Source organism: Mirounga leonina, unplaced genomic scaffold, assembly GCF_011800145.1.
Source record: "Mirounga leonina isolate KUSES-001 unplaced genomic scaffold, KU_Mleo_1.0 Mir_92, whole genome shotgun sequence".
In the NCBI taxonomy this organism is placed as follows: domain Eukaryota; kingdom Metazoa; phylum Chordata; class Mammalia; order Carnivora; family Phocidae; genus Mirounga; species Mirounga leonina.
In genome coordinates this window covers 2,640,484-2,664,978 of record NW_023270852.1, presented here as the reverse complement: position 1 = coordinate 2,664,978, position 24,495 = coordinate 2,640,484, and the positions used below count along the sequence as shown (strand labels likewise).

At 47.2% G+C, this 24,495-nt stretch overlaps 1 protein-coding gene across 4 annotated transcripts in view; it reads left to right on the top strand.

The window, feature by feature from the left end:
- INSC (INSC spindle orientation adaptor protein) overlaps positions 1-24,495 on the top strand; it is a 122,655-nt gene that overhangs the window by 31,811 nt on the left and 66,349 nt on the right. For 2 of the 4 annotated variants that reach the window (XM_034995055.1, XM_034995056.1), the window contains 2 exons: positions 22,582-22,927; positions 24,125-24,177. In XM_034995055.1, the coding sequence (XP_034850946.1) occupies positions 22,582-22,927; positions 24,125-24,177 (399 nt within the window). Of the gene's footprint in view, positions 1-22,282; positions 22,928-24,124; positions 24,178-24,495 lie in introns of those variants that run through there. The other 2 variants (XM_034995057.1, XM_034995054.1) reach the window with 1 other exon arrangement.

Here is a 24,495-nt window from a genome sequence, read left to right as displayed (position 1 = left end):
CTAAGGTGCAGGCAGACAATGAAACAAATAATTGAATGGGGTGTTCTGCTAAGATAGGGGACCCCAGGGGAGGCTCCCGATCCCACATGGGCCAGGAGGCTGGAGCCTTTGGGGGCCCTTGGGGTTATGGAAGGCTCTCTCTGAGCTTTTTGAAAGGACAGTCTACCCTTAGGTGTCTTCTCCTTCTCCCAGGGCACCAGGGAGGGAACGGAGCACAGAGTTGATGCTAGGGGATATTTATTGCCCTGAGTTAGTTGGGTTGGGGGAGAGAGGTGGGGAGGAGGAGCCAGGAATACACTGAGCAGAAGTTGAAGCCCAGATGTTGAGGTGAGAAGGAGAGATGGGGCCCCAGAGGTGACTTCACATGGCTGAAAGCCGTGGGGACCTGGCTGGTCCTGGAGGCCAGAACCAGAACCAAAGGGTAAAGTACCAGGGCAGTGAATCCGTGGTGACCAGCTGTCCTGGTTGCCCCAGGACTGTCCTGATTTTGGCCCTGAAAGTTGTGACTTTGAAAATGCCTCAGTCCTGGGCAAACCAGACTCTGGTCACTCTCATGTAGGTTTGATCTATGGAAGAGCTGTGTAATCGAGTGCTCAGGGCTTCTGCCTTGCTTTTTTTTTTTTTTTTCTGAGACATCTTGATGGGGCCATTTTGAGGCAACAGAATCCAAGTAGCCCTTGCAAGACTGTTAAGTCATTGTTTTGTTTTGTATGTTTTGTTTTACATATTACAGGCATCACTGACATCTTACCTTTATTCTATCCTTAACCACCTGTCCACCTGAATTATCACATCATTCATTTCTATATTGTTTGGGTTTTGAGTATATTTCTAAGTGTATGTTGCTTTTAAAATCAGAAAAGATGTTAACTATTTGCTAAAAGTCTACTAGTACTGGGTTAACCTTTATGAGGTTATACCCCTCTGGGACTCTGCTCCCCCAAAGTCATCATTATAACAAGGTTTATGGGTATGACATACAGTTCGTGCATGCCATTTTAGAATGGGAAACACTGTTGTTAGAGATGTAGCTAGGAATTTTCTGTGCAGCCTGATGCTGAGAATAAGGGATCATATGGGGACCCAAATATCTTTCCACACAGTGTGTCTTAGGCAGAGCTCAGAGATGGTGAGAGGCAGACCCGTCAGGATCCACATGTGTTGGAAGAGCTGAAGGCCTTTCATGGGGTGAGCAATGGTCATCAGCTTTGAACTCATGATAGCCTGGTTTTGAAGGCAGGTTCTACCTCCTACTAGCAGTGTGGCCTTGTGGAAGTTCTCACACCCTGTCAGCCCCTCAGTTCCCTCACGTATAAAACAGGGATGAAAAGAGTACCTACTTCATTGGGTTCATGTGTGAACCGAAGGACTTAGTGTGTATGAAGGGTCTGTCATGCAGGGAAAGCTACATAGGGGGCGCTCTTGTTTATCAAGTGCCTGCTGCATGACAGAGGTCCACTGTGGCTCTTCATGAAGGTGATCTCAGGGCAGTCTTCTAGAAATCCCTTCCCGGACCCCTTCTGGCCAGTGACCTCATTGAGAAAATAAGAAATCGCCAACGGACACTCCCAGCAGCTTAATATTTTAAGCCAGGAGAAAGCGGAGCTGTTCTAGATGAAGTGGAATCATAGTCTTCCTGGCTCCTGTCCAGACCGGGCAGTAGGTCGGTACCTCCGTACCAGATGGGCAGTGTGTTGGTTCAGAAGCGCCTGGGGAGCTTCCCAGGTGCAAATTGAAACCAGCCTCTGTAAGCAGAGGGCAGGGAGAGACCAAAGAAACAGGTGGGCCACTCCAGACTGGTGGGCAGCAGGTTAAACAGACAAGGGAACTTACATATGGGGCTTGTCTTGAGTGGCAGCAAGATACGTGGATTCCACACCTGCCACCAAATCTTAAAAGTTTATACGGAGGTCTTAAGTGGGTTCAGTCATGTATACCGTCAAGATGGTCTCAGCATCCCATCACTATCTCAAGGTTGTGTCCCCTGGGGCCACCTCTGGGAGTGGGGAAGGCAAGTGGAATGCACATTCCAAGGACAGGGTTGGGGGGGAAGCCTCTGATGGCTGGGGTCCTGTGCATGGGTCAACTGGTGGCCATGTCCTTTCGATGACCTCACCCAACACAATAGGGCTTTGGGACACCTCCTCAGAGCCTCATGCGTCCTGGGATGGTCAGACCAGCGCCTGTGCTGGGGGTGGAGCAGCTGCGGTCACAGGGCAGTTTAGGACAGTGGTTAGGGGTCAGGACAGCCTCAGCTTAATTCTTGGTTCTGCTGCTTATTAGTTGTGACCTTGGGCTTTAGTTTCTTCATGTGAAAAATTCTTCACCCCCATCTGTGAAATGGGGATATTTATACTTACATCATTGGGTTGTAATGAGAATTTCAGATAATATGTATAAAGCACCTGCCTGCACACAGGAAACACTCCATCAATGTTAAACTCTCCAGATGAGGACTGCATCCCTGGGATAGAGAATTGGGGCAAAGGTAGATCAGGCCCTGGCACCCTTTCTGCCTTGGGGAACCACACACACACACTCTCTCTCTCCCACTTCCAATCTCCTCAGAAGTTTTAAGGATACAAAGAAGTTAAATTACATGGCAATGATTTAGAAATTGGATTAGTATTCTTTTGGAGGCAGACTAGGGTTTCTAATTGATATCGTACACACATACCTTGGGAGGAAAACCTTGGACTAACGTGACCCCAAGAGTTCTGGCTGGCCACAAAGCTGCAATCTGAGAAGAGGTTTGCTTAGAATGTCTTCAGCCCTAAAGTTCTGATAGGGCAGGGTGGGAAGCAGAGAGAAGGTGCTAGTTCCTTTAATATATTCAGAGCCTGGCCTGGCGAGAATATTGGGGGAATGCAATCCCTGGGCCTACCAGCCTATTAATTGTGTGTGTTCTGGGGACAGATACGTGAACCATGTTCACGAAGAAGGCTTATGTGTATTCACAGGATGTCAGAGGGGTTAATTTATCCAATGCAATGCTGCACTGTGGACAGATAATAGCAGCTACCTCTTCTCTCCTCTTGTTCCAAGCTCTAGAGGCCTCTAGAGTGAGGAATAACACCATGGTTATTGTCCCCACATAAATAATTAATGCCGGATAATTGACTTCTCTCTGCTGTGTTCTGCTGAAACTGAATTTCACTCTGAAGTGCCATTGTTCACTTCAATATGCAAAATAAATAAACACTGTCAAGTTGCGTGGGATCAGCCAGCAGCTTGGGTGACTCATATGTGTTAGGCCTTTGGTATTTGAGACCCTTATGAATAAATAGCATCAAAAAAGACATATCTAGGTGCGGGCTCTGGGGAGAGAGTAGAGGGCAGGGCACCCTGGCGTCCCAGGTCAGGGGCTGGGATCCCATGCTGAATTGGCCTGGGTGATAAGAGAGGGAGTGTTAGGGTTCTCAACTCCAACTTCATCTGAATCTCCGGGAAAGCTTTCAGATTTAAAAATAATAAATAAGCCAAAGAACAAAACCCTACTCTTGGAAGCATTAATGCAGATCTAAGGGGTTGAAAGCATGTAGGCCTTGGAATCAGACTTGGACTCAAGTCCCAACGCTACTCCCAACCGGCTGTGTGACCTTGGCTCCCACTGAACCTGCCTGTCAGATGGCATTCTGTGTGCGGGTTATTATCGCTCGTTTGCAAATGATGGGTCACAGGTTGGGTTCTCTGGGAAGCAGCCTTTGGGATGGAGTTGAGAGTTCAGGGTGGTTATTAGGGATTGCCTTTGGGGCCAGCACCTGGGGAAGGGAGAGGACAGAAGCAGGACTGGGGGAGGGAGAAGATGAGCTGAATTACTTCAGCTACCCTCACACGGAGCTTTGGAATCACAGTTTTGTTCATTGGCCAGGGTGGCCAGGGCCTTCATTCACATCCCACTTGATATGTCTTTCAAGTGGGCAGCTGTGGGCAGGGCATGACCTTAGGCGAGGTGGCTCTGAGACAGTCTGAGGGCCTGACGGCTGGAGGCTCTTAGCTAATGATACTCCCAGCAGCTGGAGGCAACAAGTCCTTCTTTAAAGGGGAATCTGAGCAGCACAAACATCTGCCCCATGAGGAAACTGAGGCTTGCCCAAGGTCAGAGCTTATAAGGAGCAGAGCTTGGATAGATGTTTCCAAATGATGCTTGAGCCTGAGTGCTGGCCAATACTCTACCCAGTCTCTTTTCCCCAGTGTTCTTGGGGCCATCACACAAACAAACCATTCAGTCATTCATTCAGATAGTTGTTTACTCATTAGCCTTCCACAAAATTTTTCTACCTGTATGTCTTGAGTGCAGATCATGTGCCTTGTGTGATGCTTGTGTGCTTAAGGACATATTGGTGACCAAAATCTGTGCCTTGTGTGATGCTTGTGTGCTTAAGGACATGTTGGTGACCAAAATGGACATGGCCCCTTCCCTCGTGGGACTCACTGATTTATCTCTTGACCTGATCAGGCTTGCATGTATACGAGCATACAACTCAGGTCTTTGGTTTGGGATCGCTCACTGTCAGTGACTCACTTTCTCACCTGCTTTCTGTTGAGCCCGAAGTCTGAGATGAGTTGGGATGGGTGCTGCTGCAGTTAATGGCAGGCGGCCTCCCGGATGGCCTGGCCTGCTGGCAAGGAGCCGTCCAGCTTCTGAGCCACTGGGGGCCACCACAGGCCAGCCTGTCTCCAAGTAGATAATGGCTTGCATGTGTGCACCCCTGGTCTGTGGCTAGTTTTCTGTTGCTGGCCTGTTTCTATGCCTGCGGTGAAATGTGCAGACTGTAATTGTCAATGGGATAATTGAATATTTTTTCTCTTGTTTAAACAGAAAAGAAGGCCAATCAAAGTTAGAATCGAATTCCCTCACTTCTCTCATCTCCCAAGAGAAATCCAGAGACACAGGCATGACCTTGAGAAGGCAGAGGGACAATGATTCAATAGTTATTTTTAGGAAGAGAAATTGGGTTTGAATTTCCATACAGTGCTGGGAACTAGGCTCAGAGAATTATCGAATGTTAGTGCTGGAAGTTTCCTCAGATCCCATCATGATGGTGGGGAAACTGAGGCTCAGAGAAGGGAATGGAGCTCTCAAAATACTCTTCAGGCCCATTTGTGTAGTCCTGCCTTTTCTGAGCTGTTCCTTAAGTGCTATGTCCTAGCCCCAGTGGAATTCTCATGTGGCAGTGATCTGTAGTAGACACCAATTTCATTCATTCACTCATTCATTCAAATGAAATTTACTTTGGACTAGGAATTTACCTTGGGTAATTTACCCTGGGTTGTAGGGTGATGATTTATGTAAATGTCATCACCCTACTCAGTGATAAATGTCCATGTCCTGAGGCCCGAATTATGTTCTGATTCATAGCTATGCTCCTGTGATTAGAATATACACAGTAGGAGCTCAAAGAGTGGTTGTTGAAAGAATAAATATTTAATAGATGTTTGATGAATGAATGACAAATGGCTGAGGAGTCTCAGGTGAGTGTGAGAAGTTAAATTAAATGGCTTGGATTTTGTTCCTTTCCCCAAGACACTCCTGTCTCCAGCAAACTACTCTCATTCTTTTTGGTAGAAAGTTGCTGCTTGGAGGGAAAGAGTAAGCTAGTTTTATCTTGATTAATTTAAAGCCTCTTTCTGAGTGGAAGCCAAAGATTTAATTGGTTGATGGAGTCAGAGAGCTGGAGAGGCATTTTTTTTTCTTCTAAAGAAAAGTAATTCAGAAATATTTTTAGTCTTTGGTTTTATGTTTACTGGAAAAAAAAGTCTGCAATTTCATCATTAAATCTCATGCAGGAGAACACAGTGCAGTGGGGAGCATGGACTAGAAACCAGAGGCTTCCCTCTCTCCCTCCCTCCTACTTTCCTTCCTTCCCAGCCCCGAACGTTCACTAATCTGCTGTGTGTCATTGGACAGTCCTTCTTCCTCTCTGAGCTTTAGTTTCTTCTTCTGAAGATGAGGAAGTAGGCAAAAGTTTCCCCAGGGACCCTTCCAGTTCTAATATGCTAGGAGTGTGTGAATGAGTTTTGGATAGTCTGTCCCCTTTTCTGGATAAAAATATCACACTTTAATGCCTAGGGCTGGGAAAGCAATCCCACTGACCAAAACAAGGTCTTCTCATTCCTTCCTGTGAAATGCAGAGGTCTTGTGTTTGCCTTGAAGCTGGGATGGAAACTGCAAGACATACTAGTGTGGGAGCCCCTTCCAACATCCAAGGGTATGCCCTGTTCAGATTTTACGGAAGCCCCTTGGTGTATCCAGGAGAAATGTTCTATAGGGGAAGAGGGTGCCCTGCTTTGGTGGCATAGAAGACAGATAAATCCATGAACCCCAGCACTCCAACATGCTTTATAATTTGAAGTCCTTGCTTTTGACTCCATCTCCACACCTCCGATTACACTTGGGACTTGCCACATTCCCAGTATGTGGTCCCGTGCCTCCACTCCTTTGTACAAGCTGTTTCTTCCGTCAGAAACCCCATCATCCTCCAACTCTGCTTCCTCTCCTGAAGAATTTGAAGGTACCCTTCCAGTGTTGGCCTGGGGAGTTTTCTCAGATATCATAACTTGGACTAAGCATCCCTTCTCTCTGCTCCCACAATTCTTTCCGCGTGCCTCACAGTGCCGTATGTAGCCTAGTGAGCCATAATTGCTTATTTACATTCATTCATTTCCTCATTCCATCAGCGCTTGTCAATGCCTGTGACGTGCCAGGTGCTGTGCTGGGTGCTGGGAATGTGTCACTGTGCAAGGTCCTACCCCCTGGAGACACTCCTCTCACCAGCCCCCCTCTGTAATCTCAGCACCTCGCCTAGTGCCTGGCACATCGGGGTGCTCAGTAAAGTTTGGAGGCCGTTACCAAGTGTTCTTGGCATAGTGAAGTGTTCTTTTTGCAGAAAACTCTCCACCCAGAGGGTAGACTAGGGTAAGGCAGAGGAATCCAAATCTCAGACTTTGAAGGAATAAAGTTCCATTCTAAGTGAAAAGAGCTTAAAATGAACCAACAAGACTGTAGGCACAGATTTCCATAAACTGTTGACACCCAGTGTTTTGGGGGAGCATTGGATGGCCAGGCCAGTCGGATTAGCTAGGGATGAGGAACTGGTAGGAGCAGCTGGGGGTTAGGGCGTGGGTCTGCTGAGCTGGGAAAAATTGTTCCCTTTGGTATCTGAAGGGTCAGGCACAGCTGCATTTCCCCAGTGATGGGCTTTGATGACTGAAGGGGGCCGTCTAAGAGACAGAAGCAGAGGCAGGGCAAGGAGGGGTAGGAGGGAACCTATTTGCAGCTGGAAGTCCTGAGAGGGCCACTCCCTCTTCCGTTTGCATGGTCTCCCTGGCTTCTTTGCTCTGATAGTCCTTCCGGTGCAAACTTGTCAGAGGTATGTGATGATGGGGCCAGTGGGCCACAGTTCTGTCCTGAATTCAAACAACATGCATCCAATTCTCTCCCAGAAAGAAATGGGGCAAGGGTTTGAAAAATGACTGGACACACCATTGTCTTTAATGATTATAAGTTTTAAAAATGTATCGATATGTCATGGAAGGTCAGTCTACCATAGTAGAGAGGGTGCTGGCTGTACATTTGAGGGTTTGAATATCAGCTCAATTGCTAAAGACATCAAAGAGCATAGCATAATCATAGCCAGACTCTGGTCTCATATTGCCTGGATTCTTATTTCTATCTACCCAGTGTGTAGCCTTGGCCAAGTCATTTAACCTACCAAATCTCAGTTATGTGGACCTCATGGAATTATTCTGAAGGTTAAGTGAGCAATTAAGATTGAATCAAGCCCTTAGCACAGAGCCCAGAATGTAATAAACACTTGATCCATGTTAACTTTATTATGACTATTAGCAGTGAGGTCTTAGACAAGTCATGTAATGCTTCTAAGCCTCTTTCTACAACCATAAAATGGGGATGGTGATCTCCAACCATCAATGTGCTGTTAGGGGCCGAAGGTAAGAGCGCTTGGTACATGGAAGGTGCTTTATTGTTGATAAGCCTCCCTGCTTGCTGGGTGGGTAGTTAATTCCCCCTGATTTAGAAACAGTTTAGGGGGCCCATTGTTTCATATTGCAATTTCTTGGTATGAGACTACACTCTTCCCTTCCCCTATTCCAACTCCACCCTGGATAATTCCAGCTTAAAAAAAAAAAAAAATCATTCCTACCAGTACCCTGGTATGTTGAGATGATTGTGGTTACATCTGGCTTTGTGTTTGGAATCTGCCAGACTGCAGAAAACCCAGATTTTAGGTTTTGGTCACCTTCTTCCAGATGTCCAGGAAAGCCGCCATCAGAGAACAAGGGGGTTACTCAGGGAGCAGGCATCCACTTCTCTCTAGGGCTCTGGTGAGAACTGGGAGGGCTCCTGGGAGTCCCATTCACTGTCTGCGATGCCCTCCCTGCTCCCCAGCCATGGGGGCAATCTTGACAGCATCAGGCTCAGATTCCAGTTCGTGATGGAAACTGAGAAAATCCAACTCCAGTCCTGGCCCCTGGCCCCTCAGGCTCCTTGGCCAGAGACCCTACCCTGTCCTGACTGTGGTGATTTTCTACCATGAAGGGAATGTGACTTGTTGCCAGCCCATCTGCTTTGACCTCGATTTTCAATTCCCTTCCTCTCTGTGAGTAATCAGATCAGTCGTTTGGAGTTGCAAAGGAAAGATTTCCGCAGGGAAATGGCAGCTCGAAGTTTAGGGCTGAGGATGGTTGAACCACTGGGAGTTGCAAGGTTCAGGACCAGCAGGCAGTCCCCACTACACAGCGAGGGCTGCCCTTTATAGCCAGACTTTCTATGTTGGGGTCAATCAGCAAATCCAATAGGAGAGGTGGAGCCCAGGGAGCCGAGAGCTAATGACAGAGAGTCAGGCGAGCTATGCAATTATGGGATGCTCAGCACTAACTCAGTCCAAACCTTAATGAGCTGCAGTCCCTAGACTCCAAAATTGAGAAGAGCAGCTCATTATGTGGCGGCACGGTGGCCGAGGCTGGGAGTGGACTGACTTGTGGTGGGGCCATACCAGGTTCCCCAGGCCTAGTCTCCTCTCTGGGAAAGCTGGGGGCGTCCTTGATGGACCTCTCTGTAAGGCCTGGGCCCCCCATCTGCTGTGGCCTTGTGTATCCCGCTTGTCATCATGCCTCGCCCTAGAACCAAGCAAAATGAGACCTAGCTCTTCCCTGCGTGGGTTTTCTATCTCACCCAGACCAGACACCCAGGAGCCAGCCTTGCTCCTTTCCCTCCTTCACTCTCACATCCTCTCCTCTCCTTCCCAGACCAGCCACTTCCTCTCCTGTGTTACTGCCAAGCTCAGGCTTCCATCCTCTCTCTGCTTTATGCCCACCAGCTCCAGGTAGGTCAGCCTTCGGTCTTGTAGTTAACCTTGCTCTGGTCCAGTTTCTGCTAACTCTCTGCACAATGAGGTCACTGCCCTGCTCTACAGTGTTTTCAGTGGCTCTAAATTGTCTTTAAGATTAAGTCCAAATTCCTAATCAAGTCCGGTCTTTGATCACCTGTCTTCTATCTCTCCCTTTAGGCCCTTCCTGGCCACGGGGGCAGAGACACACCCATGCTTGAGTCCAGTGAAACTCCTTGGCCTATTTCTATTTTTATGCCTCTAGGCTTTTCCACGTTTGTGCGGAGGTCTTTTTGCCCTTGTCATCCTGGCCAACTCCTCTTCTCTAAGAACCAGGGCAAATGTCATTTCCTTTGTGTACATATTCCCAGGCCAAGTCAGGCCCTCTGTCTCCTGTGGTCCTCGGCCGTCGTGCTCACAGCTTCTTGACGGCTTCGTGCTGACCGTGTGGTGTTTAGTTGATAAGAGCAGAGACGCAGACTGGGTCTGAGTAATGGCTCTACCACTTAACTCACCATGTGACCTCTTCTGATAGAAGTCTCCCCATCTGTAAATGGGGGCAATAATAGTTTTCTCTTTCACATTGCAGGGGCGGGCGGTGGATAAAAAAGATAATGCATAGAGAAGGCTTACAACATTGCCGGGCTCATTGCACGTTAGCTGCTGTCGGAATTACCACTAGAGTGGATTCCTGGTGCTTTCTTGCCTGTTCGGGGTCTAAGCTGAGCTCTGTGAGTGCTGGAATTTTCTCCTGGTTACTTTTGTCCTCAGCTCCTAGGACAGGCTGGTGAGCAGGTACGCAGAAAGCACTAGGACATCAGGGCTCTAGGCCTGGCCCCAGGACACACCAGCTGTGGGATTTGATGGGACAGGCAACTTCTGGCCTCTGCCCGTAGGGGCCCTTTTGGAGGGCAGCTCCACACGTGGACCCCCAAGATGAAGGATCTTTGGTCCTCAGAGTCTGCCCACTACTGGGGATAGAGAACCTTGGTCAGAGCCTGAGGCTTGGAGGTGGAGCGAGGGTGTGGTGGAGGCAATGGGGTCCTAGTGGTGGGGACTGGACACTGTTGAATCTACAGAGTTTTGCCCATAGTGTAGACTGGCTCTTGGAAAACCCTCTAGTGGTGATTTGTCTACTGTCAACTGCATTTTCCAGAACTATGCAGAGGTACCAGGATGGCAACTGACATATTCGATCTGTGAATTCTCCTAAACGTTCCACTTTGGCAAATGAAAAGACTCTCCTTAAAGGAAGGAGAACAGAATGGGAAAGACAAAGCTAAACCCTTTTTAGTCTACACATCAGGTCCTGTGGGAGAGCTGTGAAGGTTGAGGGCAGGCTAACGCTGAACTTGTGTGTGTGCGAATGCATTTATAATTTTTACCTGACAGTGCTAAACATGCCATTTGGACAGGGCCCGACCTTTCCTAAAGCCTGGAGTAGCGCTTAAGCACGTGGGGTCTAGAGTGTGATGGGCTGGGTTCAGAGTCAGACTCTGCCCCTTACCAGCGGGGGATGTCGGATAGTTCACTTTCCCTCTCCAAGCTTCGGTTTCTTTAACTGTAAACATAAGACAATGAGAATGTCCTCCTCGTAGGGTCATTATGAGAAACAAATAAGATAATACCCACAAAGCCATCCACAGGAGAGTTGGCACGAAGCCCAGCCTTCATAAAGGTTGGCAGTCGTGGTTCAGGGTTTTATCTTGCTTCTCACTCCGAGCCAGTGAGGCCGCACTACAGTTTTGGTTATTATTATTCCCACTGGATTCCTAGTTCAGTTCCATCAACATACACCGAGCATCCTCAATGTACCAGGTCCTGTGTTAGGGTGCCACGTAGGGACCTTGTGACAGACATGAGCCCTGCCCCTAGAGTCCAGTGGATGAAGCAGATGTGAACCCAGTAGTGAAGCAATCAAGGCTGGCGTCACAATGGGGGAACGACGGAGTGCTACAGACCTGTGGGACACGTGGGACATAAGCTCCCCTCGGAGTCAGAGCAACCTACTTCGGCAGAGACACGTAGGCAAGACTTCGGGGGTGTATGGGCATCGGCAAGGTGAAGAGGAGATGGGGAGAGAGGGGCCAGCCTGTGCAGAGGCTAGGGGGGCTAGAAGTCACGGCCGAGGGACTGAGAGAACTCCACGTGGCTGGGACAGAGGTTGGGAAGGAGGGGGAAGGCAGGTCAGGGGACCTTGACTCCAGGGAGGCAAGTGTTGTGAGCACGAGCGCGCGGCTGTGAAGAGGCGGAGGTGGGAAGGGGGCCCGGGGGATGGTGTGTCATCAGGTGTTTTTGCTGTCAGTACCATCATCCCGGCTCTCCTACGTACGCTGGCAATGCTGAGACACACATGGAGCCTTTTAAGAGGTTAAAAATGAGTCATTCCTGAGTTAATGAAAGGCCAGGGAAGGTTAATTGGCACCCCCTTCTTCCTCGGGCACATCTAAGCTGCCTGAGTTTGACAGAGTTAACAAGATAGGCTCTGAGTCATCAGAGAGTGGGCAGTTGTCCAATGAGCATACCGGCTTATTGGATTGGAAATAGTTACCTGGAGCCAAATTCATGTTCCCTGGCTTTCTGAAACAACAGCGCACTCCACCGGGGTCCTGGACAGACTGGGGGGGTGGGTGGTGAGGACATGGGCTTTGGAGTTAGCAGACCTAGAGTGACATTTAGGCTCTGCCATTGACCTCTCTGAGCCTCAGTTTTCCCTCCTCTGTAAAATGGGGATACTAAAGAGTGTTTCTGTGAATCCAAGACAGGGATCGTATGTGCAAGCACTTGATGCATGCTTGGCTCGAGCAAGGTACTCAAAGTTTTCTTTATAGCATGTTTGGAACTATGCTAGGTTTTTTTAAGTTGATTTTTTAGAGTGGTCAGCTCTCTTCCCTGCCTTCAGACCCTCCTATAGAAAGCCACAACCTGGAGAAATGGATGGGGCAAAGTGACTTAGTGGCATTATCCATGCCCCCTTCGCTAATTATTCCTAGTTATTAGCCTCAGGGTATATTGGCGGGCCTCATTTCCCCTAACCCATACTCCTGGAAATATCTGGAAATACCCGAAATGTAGGGATTAACTCTCTCTTACCATGTTATACCGGACAGTTTAATGAACAGAAAATGCTAGGGGACACATATATCAAAGTGCGTAGGGTGAATAGTGGAAGTGGGGGTTTCTGGAAGACAATCTGAAAACTCTTTCCCGTACTATAGCGTGGAGCAGAGGGTCTGCCCCAGAGATGGCTGAGAACACAGAGATCACACAGGGAAAGAGACCAACCCCAGCATAATAAGTGGGTGCAAGAGCCATTTTGCAGAGTCCACTGTAGGAGAGAAAGCCTCCTTCCTGGTTCCGGCATTGCCCACATGGGTCAGTTGCAAGCTAGGAACAGGACTTCTGTGAGCTGCCCAACACCACATGCCATGAAGGCTCTCCACTGGCAACGTGAACTTGGAGCAGTTAGGGATGGAGAGTTGCAAAGACCTAGTGCACGGAAAGGCCCCGTGCCAATGCAGCTCAGTGTGGGATTCAGGGTGGATCAGAAGCAGGGCAATGAAAACATTGGAAGATTTGAACAAGATCAGAGAAGCAACATTTCCTCTAGCCCCAAGTAGCTGGGGCCTCACCAGGGCCTTAGTGAAGAGGGGTTAGAAGTTAATACCCTAACCACACTGTAAATTATTTATAGCTTGTTGCGTAAATAATTGTGCTTAAATTAACTGTTTAGTAAACAGTTTACAATTCATTGCATAGCGAGGTTAAGTCACACTAAATGAATCAATGTGTTGTTTTTACAAAGCCCCTAGTGAGACAGCCTTCCAGGTTGGGTTGTAGAGAGGCATAGGAGCTAGGCGGACCCAGCTGACATCTGGTGACAAGATTCCTCCGATGCTTGGGAGGAATGCTCCTCTTTATGCAGGGGAAACCTGGAGTGCTCACAGTGGCTCCCACGACCCCTTGTGATCTAGCCTAGATCAGAGCTCACGTCCAACTCATTGTTCCCTTGCTCCAGCCACGTTGATCTCCCTACCCTTTCTCAAATAAATCAGGCATACTCCCAAGGAGGGCCTTTGCACACTCTGGTCCCTCTGCCTGGATTACTCAGTACCCTCAACGTGCTCAATACTCCCACCACCCAGAAGCTTTTGCCCAGGACTCTCTCAGCGAGCCTGACCATTCGTTGAAAATGGCAGTTACCTCCCTGCCTCCTGCAGGAACAATCTCATCCATACATACTCTAACTCAGAGAGAAATGGTCTGCTTTTAACATATTCTGTTCTTTTTCATTCATTATATTTATTATTATTATATTTACTGCCCTCTGCCCTAGGGGGAGAGGCAGAGATGTTTGTTTTGCTCACCAGTGTATCCCAAGCAGCTAGAACAGTCCTCACACATAGTGGGCACCAAGGACTGAATGAGCATTCAGGGTGGGATTTATGTGAGTGTGTGGGCCATACACCCTGCGTGGATGCTGGGAGTGCCTGGATGTTTCTGGAATGAAGTGCTGCGTGAGGACAGTCCAGAGAGAGGGACTGGACTCCAAGGAAGAAATGGGCCCACTGGGCTCAACATGCCTCATACTGAGCTGTCTTCTGAACTTGTTTCTCCTGTCTGTCCTCTGCTCAAGTGAAAAATCGGGGGCTCATCTTTGTCCCTTTTCATTCGTCATCTGTGTGAATCAGTGTCCAGTATCCAAGATCTCGAATGACTGTCCTCCAACATGCTGGTGCTGAGGTCACTTCCTGCTCACCTCATACTCGAAAGTCATTTTGGCTGAATATAAGGTCTTTGGCTCACATTTTATTTCTCTATTAAAAAAAAGTCACTCTACTTTTTTTTCTAGTATAAAGTGTTGCCCTCACACACACAAAAAAACCAAACTGATGATAGCATTATTTTTTTTGTTCCTTACAAGTAACAAAGGATTTCCTGTCTTTCTTTTTAAAAGTCCAGTAATCTTACTAGAATATGTGTATGTTTGCTTTCATGTACAGAGTATGCCTTTTCAGTATATAGTTGAAACAATATTTTTTTTCCAGGAACATTCTCCCAGCTCATAGCTTTTCACATGTATTTTGTTGCTGTGTTTTGGGTTCCTCCCTAGGGAACTCTCTCTCTCTGTTTTTTAAGTAGGCTCTGCACCCAGCATGGGGCCCAAGACAGAACTTGAACTCATGACCCTGAGACCAAGACCTGAGCTGAAATCAGGAGTTGGATGCCCAACCGATTGAGCCACCCAGGCACCCCTCTCGGGAACTCTTATTGTATGTTATGTTTGATCTTCTTTGCCCATCGTCAGTCTTTGTCACTTTCTCACAAATCTATTTTTATCTCTTTCTTCATTTTTAAAAAAATTTAAAACATTTTTTTTCTTTTTTGCATTTGATTTTCTTAAGGCATTATCCCACGTTTTCTTCTTGTTTAATCTTGTTTCAAAGATGACATTTTCTTATTTAAGATATCTCCTTTCTGAGGTTTTGTGTTTCTCTTTCACATCTTACATCATTTTTAAAAATTTTAAATTCATTTTGAACTAGTACATTACATTTCCTTCTGTTTTGTGAGACTATTTTCCTGGTATTTTCTCATTGTAGGGATATTATTTATTTTATTTATTCTCTTTTTAAAATGATTATGCATGGGATGAGACTTCAGTAATTTTTTGTGTTGCTTATTTTTACATGAAATTAGTTTTCATGAACTTTTAGAGGGAGGCGGGGTGCAGGGAGGCTGTTCTCAATCCATATAGCTCCAGCTTTGTTTTTTTTTTTAAAGATTTTATTTATTTGACAGAGAGAGACACAGCGAGAGAGGGAACACAAGCAGGGGGAGCGGGAGAGGGAGAAGCAGGCTTCCCGCTGAGCAGGGAGCCCGATGCGGGGCTCGATCCCAGGACCCTGGGATCATGACCTGAGCCGAAGGCAGACACTTAACGACTGAGCCACCCAGGCGCCCCTCCAGCTTTGTTTTTGTGTAAGGTTTAAAGTTGGGTGATCTGCTTTCTGAGAGTTCCAACTCCGCTACCACCCCTTCCATGGATCGCTCACCTTTGTCTCTGAGGTCCCGGTCCTGCTCAATTCTGATTTTGCTCCCAGAAATTTCTTCTCCATATGGCACTTTGTTATAACAGAGAAGAGATTCCTGCTGGGTCAGTTTTGAGAATTCTTGGTAGATGCCTGGCACTCACCTGATATTGGAGAGGCAAATCCCCTTCTAGTTCAGCGACTATTCTTGAATGGTCATGCTATGTTTTCCAATAAATACCCAGTGACTATGGGGGCGGGGCTCTCCTCTCTCATATTCATCAGACACCACCCCACTGCTTCCTCCTTCCTCTTGGACAGATGACTCCTAGCAGGTCTTGTAGCTGTGACTGGTCAATCCCCACCTGCTTGTATTTCGAGGTTTGTGGGGATATTTTATTATCTAGTTTTGTTGTAAATTTTATCCATAGGGTTTTGGCTTTGTTATCTTTGTTGTTTGTCAGTTTCTCATGTGGGGATTTAGAAAGATTTAAAAACTGCTGTCCTGATGGCCATCTTCCCAGAATTTTCCTTATTTCTCTACTCTGAAGTAATTAAATTCTGATGAAACAGCTGCTTTAGTTGAAACTTCTCTAATAACAATTAACATGTATAATACTTCCTGTCAGGCATTATTCTAAGCAAGTAATATACATATTTGCATATATGCATATGTATGTATATGTAGATAGTCACTTTACTTAATAATCACAAAAAGCCTAGGGGCTGGGTACTATTATCATTTCCTTTCTACCAATGAGGGAACTGAAGCACAGAGAGATTGAGTAACTTGCCCAAAATTATGCAGATAGCAAGTTGCAGATGTGGGATTTAATCCAGGCAATCCAGCTCCCGAGCTTACGCTCTGATGGGAACAGTGATACCCCACAGAAGCCACATGATGCTTAGAAGACGCAGTGGCATGCTTGGCTCTGATGGTGGCATGATGGTTCCCAGAAGACACAGCAGTAAGAGAAGAAGTGGTGACTGTGAGCAGCTTGAGATATTTAGTGGAGTCAGACAGCATGAGAACCCTCGGAAGGAAAGGTAGCCATGCTGGGTGGGCCTGGCAGGACCTGACAGCCAGGGTAATACCCAGTGTAGGGGTGCTAAAGGAAGAAAAGATGACAGATTTGGGGGGAGAATCTCCAGTTGACCTTTGAACCACCCACCCCCAACACAGTGGAAAATCCACATGTCACCTTTGACTCCTCCAAAACTTAACTATTAATAGCTTACTATTGACCAGAAGCCTTACTGATACCATAAAGTCAACTAACACATCATTTGTATATTACATATATCCTATACTGTATTCTTACCATAAGGTAAACTAGAGAAAAGAAAACGTTCCTAAGAAAATCATAAGGAAGAGAAAATACGTTTACAGTACTGCACTGTAAAAAATCCATATGTAAGTGGACCCGTGCAGTCCAAACCTGGGTTGTTCAAGGGTCAACTGTATATGAGATGAACTCTGGAGACTCCTGGAAATGCTTGAGATGTGTGGTGCATGGTGTTGGGATGAGAATGAGGTTGGGTTACATTTATTTATGTCTGTCTCTCCTCTTAGATGGTGTGAGTGTCCTGAGGGCAGGGACCAGCACAAAGCCTGGCACATGCCTAACATCAGTAGTGCTTCAGTGAATCAGGTCAACCAGGGATTGTCTGAGAGGCACTGCTTAATGTTTTAAGGCTTACTGAACTGGGTGAGGATATTTTGTGTTTGTTGCTGGTGTCCTATGGGGACAGGCACTTCCCGTGAGAGCTAAGATCTCCCTTTAGCCAGCCCCCTCCCCCAGGGCTTGAGTATCTATATCCACACCTTACCATTTGCCTGGAAGTTCTGAGAATTGGGACAGTGGTTGCGAAGGACCCAAGCTTTAGGCAACCAGAGCGCTGCTTAGTGGAGTACAGGAATGTTTGAAAAATGACTTGTACAAAAGGTTTCTCTGAGTCTGCTGACATCTGCTCACGTAGTTCTATTTACTATGTAAGTTTTTATTATGCTGGCTTTTGTGGAATGTAGTTGCTTACCCAACTCTTAAACTCGTACCACATTGCAGGGAGCTCATCTACACTTTGTCTGACGTGCCAGCCAAAGCTGGTATGCACGTCTCCTGAAACGTAGTTCAGTACAGAGGATTGCGTGAGTTCAAGGGCTTCCTATGTGTCAGGCCAGAGCACTCATGCTCATCTTGTAACACCCCTACAAGCCCAGAAAATATTTCCAGCTGGTGTGGCAAGGCTTACAATCCATGTTTCCCAGGCAGTTTCTGGTTTACTTGATCGCTTAAATATTTACTGATCCCTACCATGTGTTAGGCCTTGTGCTGAGTGCTGGTGATGCTGAGAGAGGTCAATGCCGGCCTTTGAGGATACCTCAAAGTTGGTGGAAGAGAGAGACAGGTGGAGAAACTGTAGAGTGTGGTCAGTAGGTAGATAGTCTTTGGAATCAGGTTGTCTGCAGGGAGCTCTGACTCTCTTAAGTCATATAAGTCTTCTGCACCTTTGTATTTTCATCTGTAGAATGGAGACAAGGAAAGTGTGCACTTAATCAGGATATTGTGAGCATAAAATAATGCATGATAATGATACAATCCTTGGGGTACTAGAAGGGTCCAATAAATATTAATTATTATTCCTGGTGGGTTTTGTCTACTTTCCCTTTTCCTCTGTTTTCAGAATTGCTTTTCATTCAGTTCTCTATTTTTTTAAATGCTAAACACAATTATATTATAGTCTCAATGGTTTAGTTGTAATTTGGGCACACTGGGTAAAATCAGGCTGGGTGGGAGGTATATACATTCCTTGAGCAGCCAACCCATCTTCCCCTCCACGCTGGTGGGTCAGAACCTCTTGATGTCCTCCTGGCCCTATTGGAGTTGGCCCTGGACCTAAGGGGGTCTGCACCTGCTTGATGGGGCCTGAGGCCTAGGCACTAAATGAGGTTAAGAGGAGGCAGGGATCTATGTGCTTACTAATCTGCTCACTTTATTCTTCTTAGTATGTTTGTTTGCTCCTTGGAGGAGAAAGAGGAGGTATTTGTTTAAACAATCTCTAGAAATAGAAGTTATTTTAAGCTTATTCTTAAAGAAAACCAGATTCTGCTTTCTCCGAAGGCGCCTCTGTCTGTCCTCGCCTCTGCGGCTATTCCCCTGGAAGGCGACTCCTGCCACTGGGCAGCCAGGAGTGGGTTTGGCCTGAAAGCAGTGAATGCATCTCTGGGGCCCGGGATCCTGGCCCACCCTGTACCCCAGAGCTTTAGGCAGAGCCAGTGGCTCACAGCTTCCCTTCTGCCTCCTGTTGCTCATAAGCAGCCCCAGAACTCTTTGCTTGGGAAAATTGTCCTTCCTGTCTCCCTGTGTTAAGGCTGTCTCATCTTGCTCTCTGCTTCTTGACGTCTTTTTTTTGAAGGGTTGTTAGAGCGGGAAGCAGCAAAGCAAAGAGGTTAAGAAGTTAAGAGTAGACTCTGGAGTGAGAGAGACCAAAGTTTCAATGTGAGTGCAAATACTTTCTACCTGGGTGATTTTTACCTCTCTCACCCTGGCTTCCTTATCTGTAAAATGGGAATAATAATACTACTAACTCAGACACTTGTCTTGAGGAGTAAATTAAATAATTCCCGTAAAGCACTTAGCACAGGGCTCAACATGTGGCATGTGCTCAGAAACTTCTAGCCATTATGATGGTAATTATTGTAGGTGCTGAAGCATTCCATGGGGGAAGGACAGCAAAGAGAAGTAACATTTTTGAGCATTTCTTTATGCCATGCAATGTCCTAAGTCCCTCACATTCACCATTTAATGTAATTCTTTCATCTATCTGGTATGGAAGGTTCTATTATAATCTTGATTTTACAGATAAAGAAATTGAGGCTCAGAGAGGTTAAGAAACTTACTGAAGAGACTAATGTATGTTGTTAAGAAAGTCAGGATACAGGTTATCCTGGTTGGGGAGTGACCAGAAGGGGGCGCAAGGGAGACTACCGGGATGCTGATAATGTTTCTTTCTTTCTTTTTTTTTTTTTAAAGATTTTATTTATTTATTTATTTGAGAGAAAGAGAGAGAGAGAAACAGCATGAGAGGGGAGAGGGTCAGAGGGAGAAGCAGGCTCCCCGCTGAGCCAGGAGCCCGATGTGGGACTCGATCCCACAACTCCGGGATCATGACCCGAGCCGAAGGCAGTCGCTTAACCAACTGAGCCACCCAGGTGCCCCCTGATAATGTTTCTTACCTGGTTCCTGGATACGTGAGTGTGTCGACCTTATGAAAATTTGTCAAACTGCAGCTTGATATTATAATTTATTCACCTTTATGTGCATATGTTTTTCAATAAAAATTTCAGAAAAAGGGAAAAAAAAGCAGCAGTAGCTTGCCTTCAGCCACACAGATTATAAGTAGCAGAGCCAGCTCTTTATGCTCCTGCATGCTAATGTATAAGCCTTGCTGGCCTGGGCCTGTGGAAGCTTTTCTTATGCTCAAGGCCCTTCCTTCCACAGTAGGCTGTTCCAGCCCCAGGGAGCTCTGGTTCAAAGCCTGTTCAGGCAACTAAGGAGGGAGCAGGATCATTATGAGGCATCTGAGGGCCTGACTCTGCCCGAGGGAGCCTCCCTGATGCAGGTCCAGGAGGCCTGCCTGGGATCAGCCATTGGTGGGCTCCAGAGCAGATCATGGGGCCAACTGGAAGACAAAGCCAACCTAGGCTTGCCATGTTCCTTTCCCCTGAGAAAACAACTTTCATCCCCTAGCCCAACCGGGGACTCCCTTTCCTTCTACTTCCAGGTTCTCTGAGGAAGCCTCCACTCCTGGCTCCTTAGCTAGGTTCCTCCTACCTGTCTGCTGGAGCTTGGATTGCTCCAGTGGACAGCTCCAGTGGATGGTACATTCTCTAGGTCTTCCTCCCGTGAGGCTCATGACACAAAACCAGAGAGACAGCCAGTTTCAGCCTGGGCTCCTGTTTCAGGAAAAGCAATGGAAATGCAATTCTTCCTGGGGGGGGGGAATGGAGTAAGGAACCCTCAGGCCTGTCAGCTGGATTCTACCTTTCTCCCTGGAACCTCATTTCTTTAAAGAAACGTTCAAATTTTAAAATAGTTTTAGATTTACAGAAAGTTGCAAAGATAGTACAGAGTGCTCTTGTAGGCCCCCCACATACCCAGTTACCTTGATTGTTAGCATCTTCCGTGAGCATGGTACATTTGTTACAACTGAGGAACCATTATTAGTCTGTTACTAGTAACTAAACTCCGGACTTCATTTGGCTTTTACTAGTTTTCCATGAAGGTTCTTTTCTGCTTCAGGATTCCACCCAGGAGATCCTGTTATAGTTAGTCATCACATCTCCTTTGTCTCCTTTGGTCTCTGATAATTTCTCAGTGTTACCTTGTTGGCGATGATGCTGGCAGTTTTGAGGAGTACTGATTAGGTATTCTGTAGATTGTCCCTCCGCCGGTCCCTGAGGCCTTTCCTATGATGAGACTAAGGTTATATGTTTGGGAGAAGAAAGCCCTCCTCATCAGATCCTATCAGAAGTACGGTACATGCTGTCAATGTGGCTGATGAGCAGTGAGGTTCATTTTCGATCACTTGAGTAGGATGGGGTTATGTCAGGTTTCTCCACTGCAAAGTTACTTTTCCTCCGTCCCCTTTCTATACTCTTTACTTTGGGATTGAGTCATTAAATGCAGCCCACGCTCAAGGCCCACCCCAGCTGTTCTTAGTCATCGAGTTTATCTGATGCAAGGCTTATAAGCACACACAATCATCGGACGATTTGCGCAGGTAGAGATACACCAGCTCCAAGCCAGACATCCAGACACTGGCATACTGATAATACAGACAGACACCTAAATGAGTTCATATCTGCAAACACAGACACTCGCAGGCCCAAATAACGCAGTTACTAGAGAAATCAATAGTTTTGTCATTCCATTTCTCTTAGCGGCCAAGTGATAAATCAACTAGGATTTTAATTAACACAGCTTCTGAAATCCCACTTTCTTTCTAGTTCTTAAAGGTCTTAAAGGACAAGAATGGAGTGTGCCTCTGTGTGAGCTGGGGGTGGCTGGGGCGGCAAAATGGCGAGTCTGACATCTAATCAGGCCTCCCGGGAAGGGCTCAGGGGCAATTTGGTGGCACTGATCCCCTTTGGCTCCTTTTGTGGCCTTTCCATGGCCCTTTCCGTTCCAGGCCTAAAGAAGGGGGTGTGAGTGGGTCCCGCCCAAGGGGTCCAGAGCTCTTCCCCACCCAGCACCACAGGCTTCCTCTGTGCCGAGTGCTGGTTCTCAGGCGCCGTGATTTAGCAGCCTTGCAAGTCCTGTGTTTGGGAGGAGGGAACAGCCGAGACCCAGGCCGCCACACCAAGAGGCAGCAATGTAACTTGCCTCTGCTATTGACAGAAGAAGGAGGAAGGATCCTAGAAGGAAAAAAACAGCTGTCCACTGCAGTGTTCTCAGAGTAAATGAGTCAGTGAGTGAGTGACTAGTTCATTTCCTGCTTCTTAGAAGCCCTTAGGTCAGTTTGCTTCAGCTCTCTGTCTCTAGAACATGATGATCAGATGTTCTTCCATCTTCTCTACCCCCTTTCTAATCATGTTTGTCTTGGGCCACTCTTTGTGAAAGCACTATTTTAAAAAGTTTCACACACGGGGTGCCTGGGTGGCTCAGTTGGTTAAGCGACTGCCTTCGGCTCAGGTCATGATCCTGGAGTCCCGGGATCGAGTCCCGCATCGGGCTCCCTGCTCGGCAGGGAGTCTGCTTCTCCCTCTGACCCTCTTCCCTCTCATGCTCTCTGTCTCTCATTCTCTCTGTCTCAGATAAATAAATGAAATCTTAATAAATAAATAAATAAAAAGTTTCACACTCTGACCACATAGCGGTGCCATAGCTCCTAACGACATAACCAGTATTTGATATCGAGGCTATTTCTGTGTTCTTCTTCTTGTAAGTGTAGTCTGCTAATGTGCCAGACTTCATGGCCTGCTGTTTGTCTGGTCATCTGCTTCCAAAACTTCTGTGCCTCAGTCTTATTATCTGTGAGCTGGAGTTAATGGGAGATCAGAGGGTTAAGGTAAGTGAGCGCAAGAGACAGTGATGAGCATATGGTAGGTGCTTCGCAAACATCAGATGGCCCGAAATGGAAACCTTTGGAAATTGTGGTGTGTTGACAGCCATTGTGATGCTGTTCCCCGGCTGCAGGCTGCACCTGATGCAGGTGGACTCGGTCCAGCGCTGGATGGAGGACCTGAAGCTCATGACCGAATGTGAGTGCATGTGCGTCTTGCAGGCAAAGCCCATCAGCCTGGAGGAAGATGCACAGAGTGATGTCATCCTGGCTGGTGGCCCTGGCCCCGGAGACCCCCTGCAGCTGCTTCTCAAGAGGGGCTGGGTCATTAGCACTGAGCTGCGCAGGATCGGGCAGAAGCTCGCCCAGGACCGCTGGGCACGCGTCCATAGCATGAGTGTGCGTCTCACCTGCCATGCCCGCTCCATGGTCAGCGAGTACAGCACTGGCAGCAGGAGCTCCTCACAGGAGATGGGCCAGGTCAGCTGCCCCGGGATGGACATGGGTGGGCACTCGGAAGGGGGATGCCTTCTAGAAGCGTGGGTCCAAAGTGTGTGGAGGTTGAACTTTTCCTGCCCCAGCGCCTTCCTCCACTTCCAAAAAGCAGGGAAGATAGTAAGGACCTTTACTGAGTACCTACCATGTCCTAGGCTTCGAGCTAGGTGTTTTCACACACCCATCTCATTTAACCTGCACTAGATGCGAGGCAGACAGAACCACTACGAGAGGCTGTACGGTGGGGCAGTGCACCCACTTTAATGCCAGACTGTCTGGGATCAAATGTCAGCTCTGCTGTGTGACCTTGGCAAGTTACTTACCTTCTCTGTGCCCCAGTTCCATCACTCTGATGAGTATAATAATAGTGCCTTTTTCATAGATCTGTTGTGAGGACTACCACGTTATTACATGTAAAACATTAAAAACAGTTGCTGAGGGTGCCTGGGTGGCTCAATTGGTTAAGCGACTGCCTTCGGCTCAGGTCATGATCCTGGAGTCCCGGGATCGAGTCCCGCATCAGGCTCCCTGCTCAGCGGGGAGCCTGCTTCTCCCTCTGACCCTCTTCCCTCTTGTGCTGTCTCTCATTCTCTCTCTCAAGTAAATAAATAAAATCTTTAAAAAAAAAATAAAAGCAGTTGCTGAACAAATATTAGCTAGTGTGATGTCCTCACTGTATTGATGAGGAAACAGAAACTCGGAGAGCCTAAGTAACTTGCCCAAAGTTATACAGTGAATTCAGTCTAAGTCTTTCTGATTCCGAAGCCCATGATTTGAAATCTTCTTTTCCAAGCCTATAGTGAAGCACTGAAAATCCCCTTGTCATTGTGTTTCTTTCTTTTGGCATTCACTTCCCAGCTTACTGCTTTACCATTTTCCTTGCTCCACTTTGGAGACAGTAAACTTCTGTTCATCCTTTGCAGCCCAGCCCAAATGCCCCTTCCTCTCGGAAGCTCCTCAGATCCCCAGCATAACTAAGTGCTTGGTTTTCTTTTTTGAGCTCCCAAAGAAGCTGACGATGCTGTCTTGCCATCCATACAACACTGTGTTATGGTTGATGTGCCTGTTTCCAAAATCAGATGATTGGATTCTTCATCTTTATATCCCAGAGGGCGCCACACAAAAGTCAGTCCTCAGCCAATGCTTGTTGAATTGAATAAACTTTTTCTGTTTTTTCTACAGATTGAGAAACTGCTAATGGAGAAATGCTCAGAGCTCTCAGCGATCACAGAGAGGTAAATCTGGATGCTGGGTGAGACTGGACAGCCTGTCCTCAGGCAGGGGAAGGGGCTGGTATCTTCTTCCAGAGGGAGAGAGCGAGTGGGGAGGCCTGGTGGTGCTCTAGGACTTTCCTTTTGCTGACTTTTATCAGCAACCTGGAAAGACTCCCTTGGGATTTTCTGCCCCATTTTTAGGCCCTAGAAAGAAAGTGAAAGAGAAGAGGCCCGCGCATAGGAAAAAAGAGGATTATTGAGGGTTAATAAAAAAGAAAAGGTTTCCTGTAGCTTTGGGAAGCACCCCCCTCCCCCGATCCCTAAAGTCAAGGCAAGGTG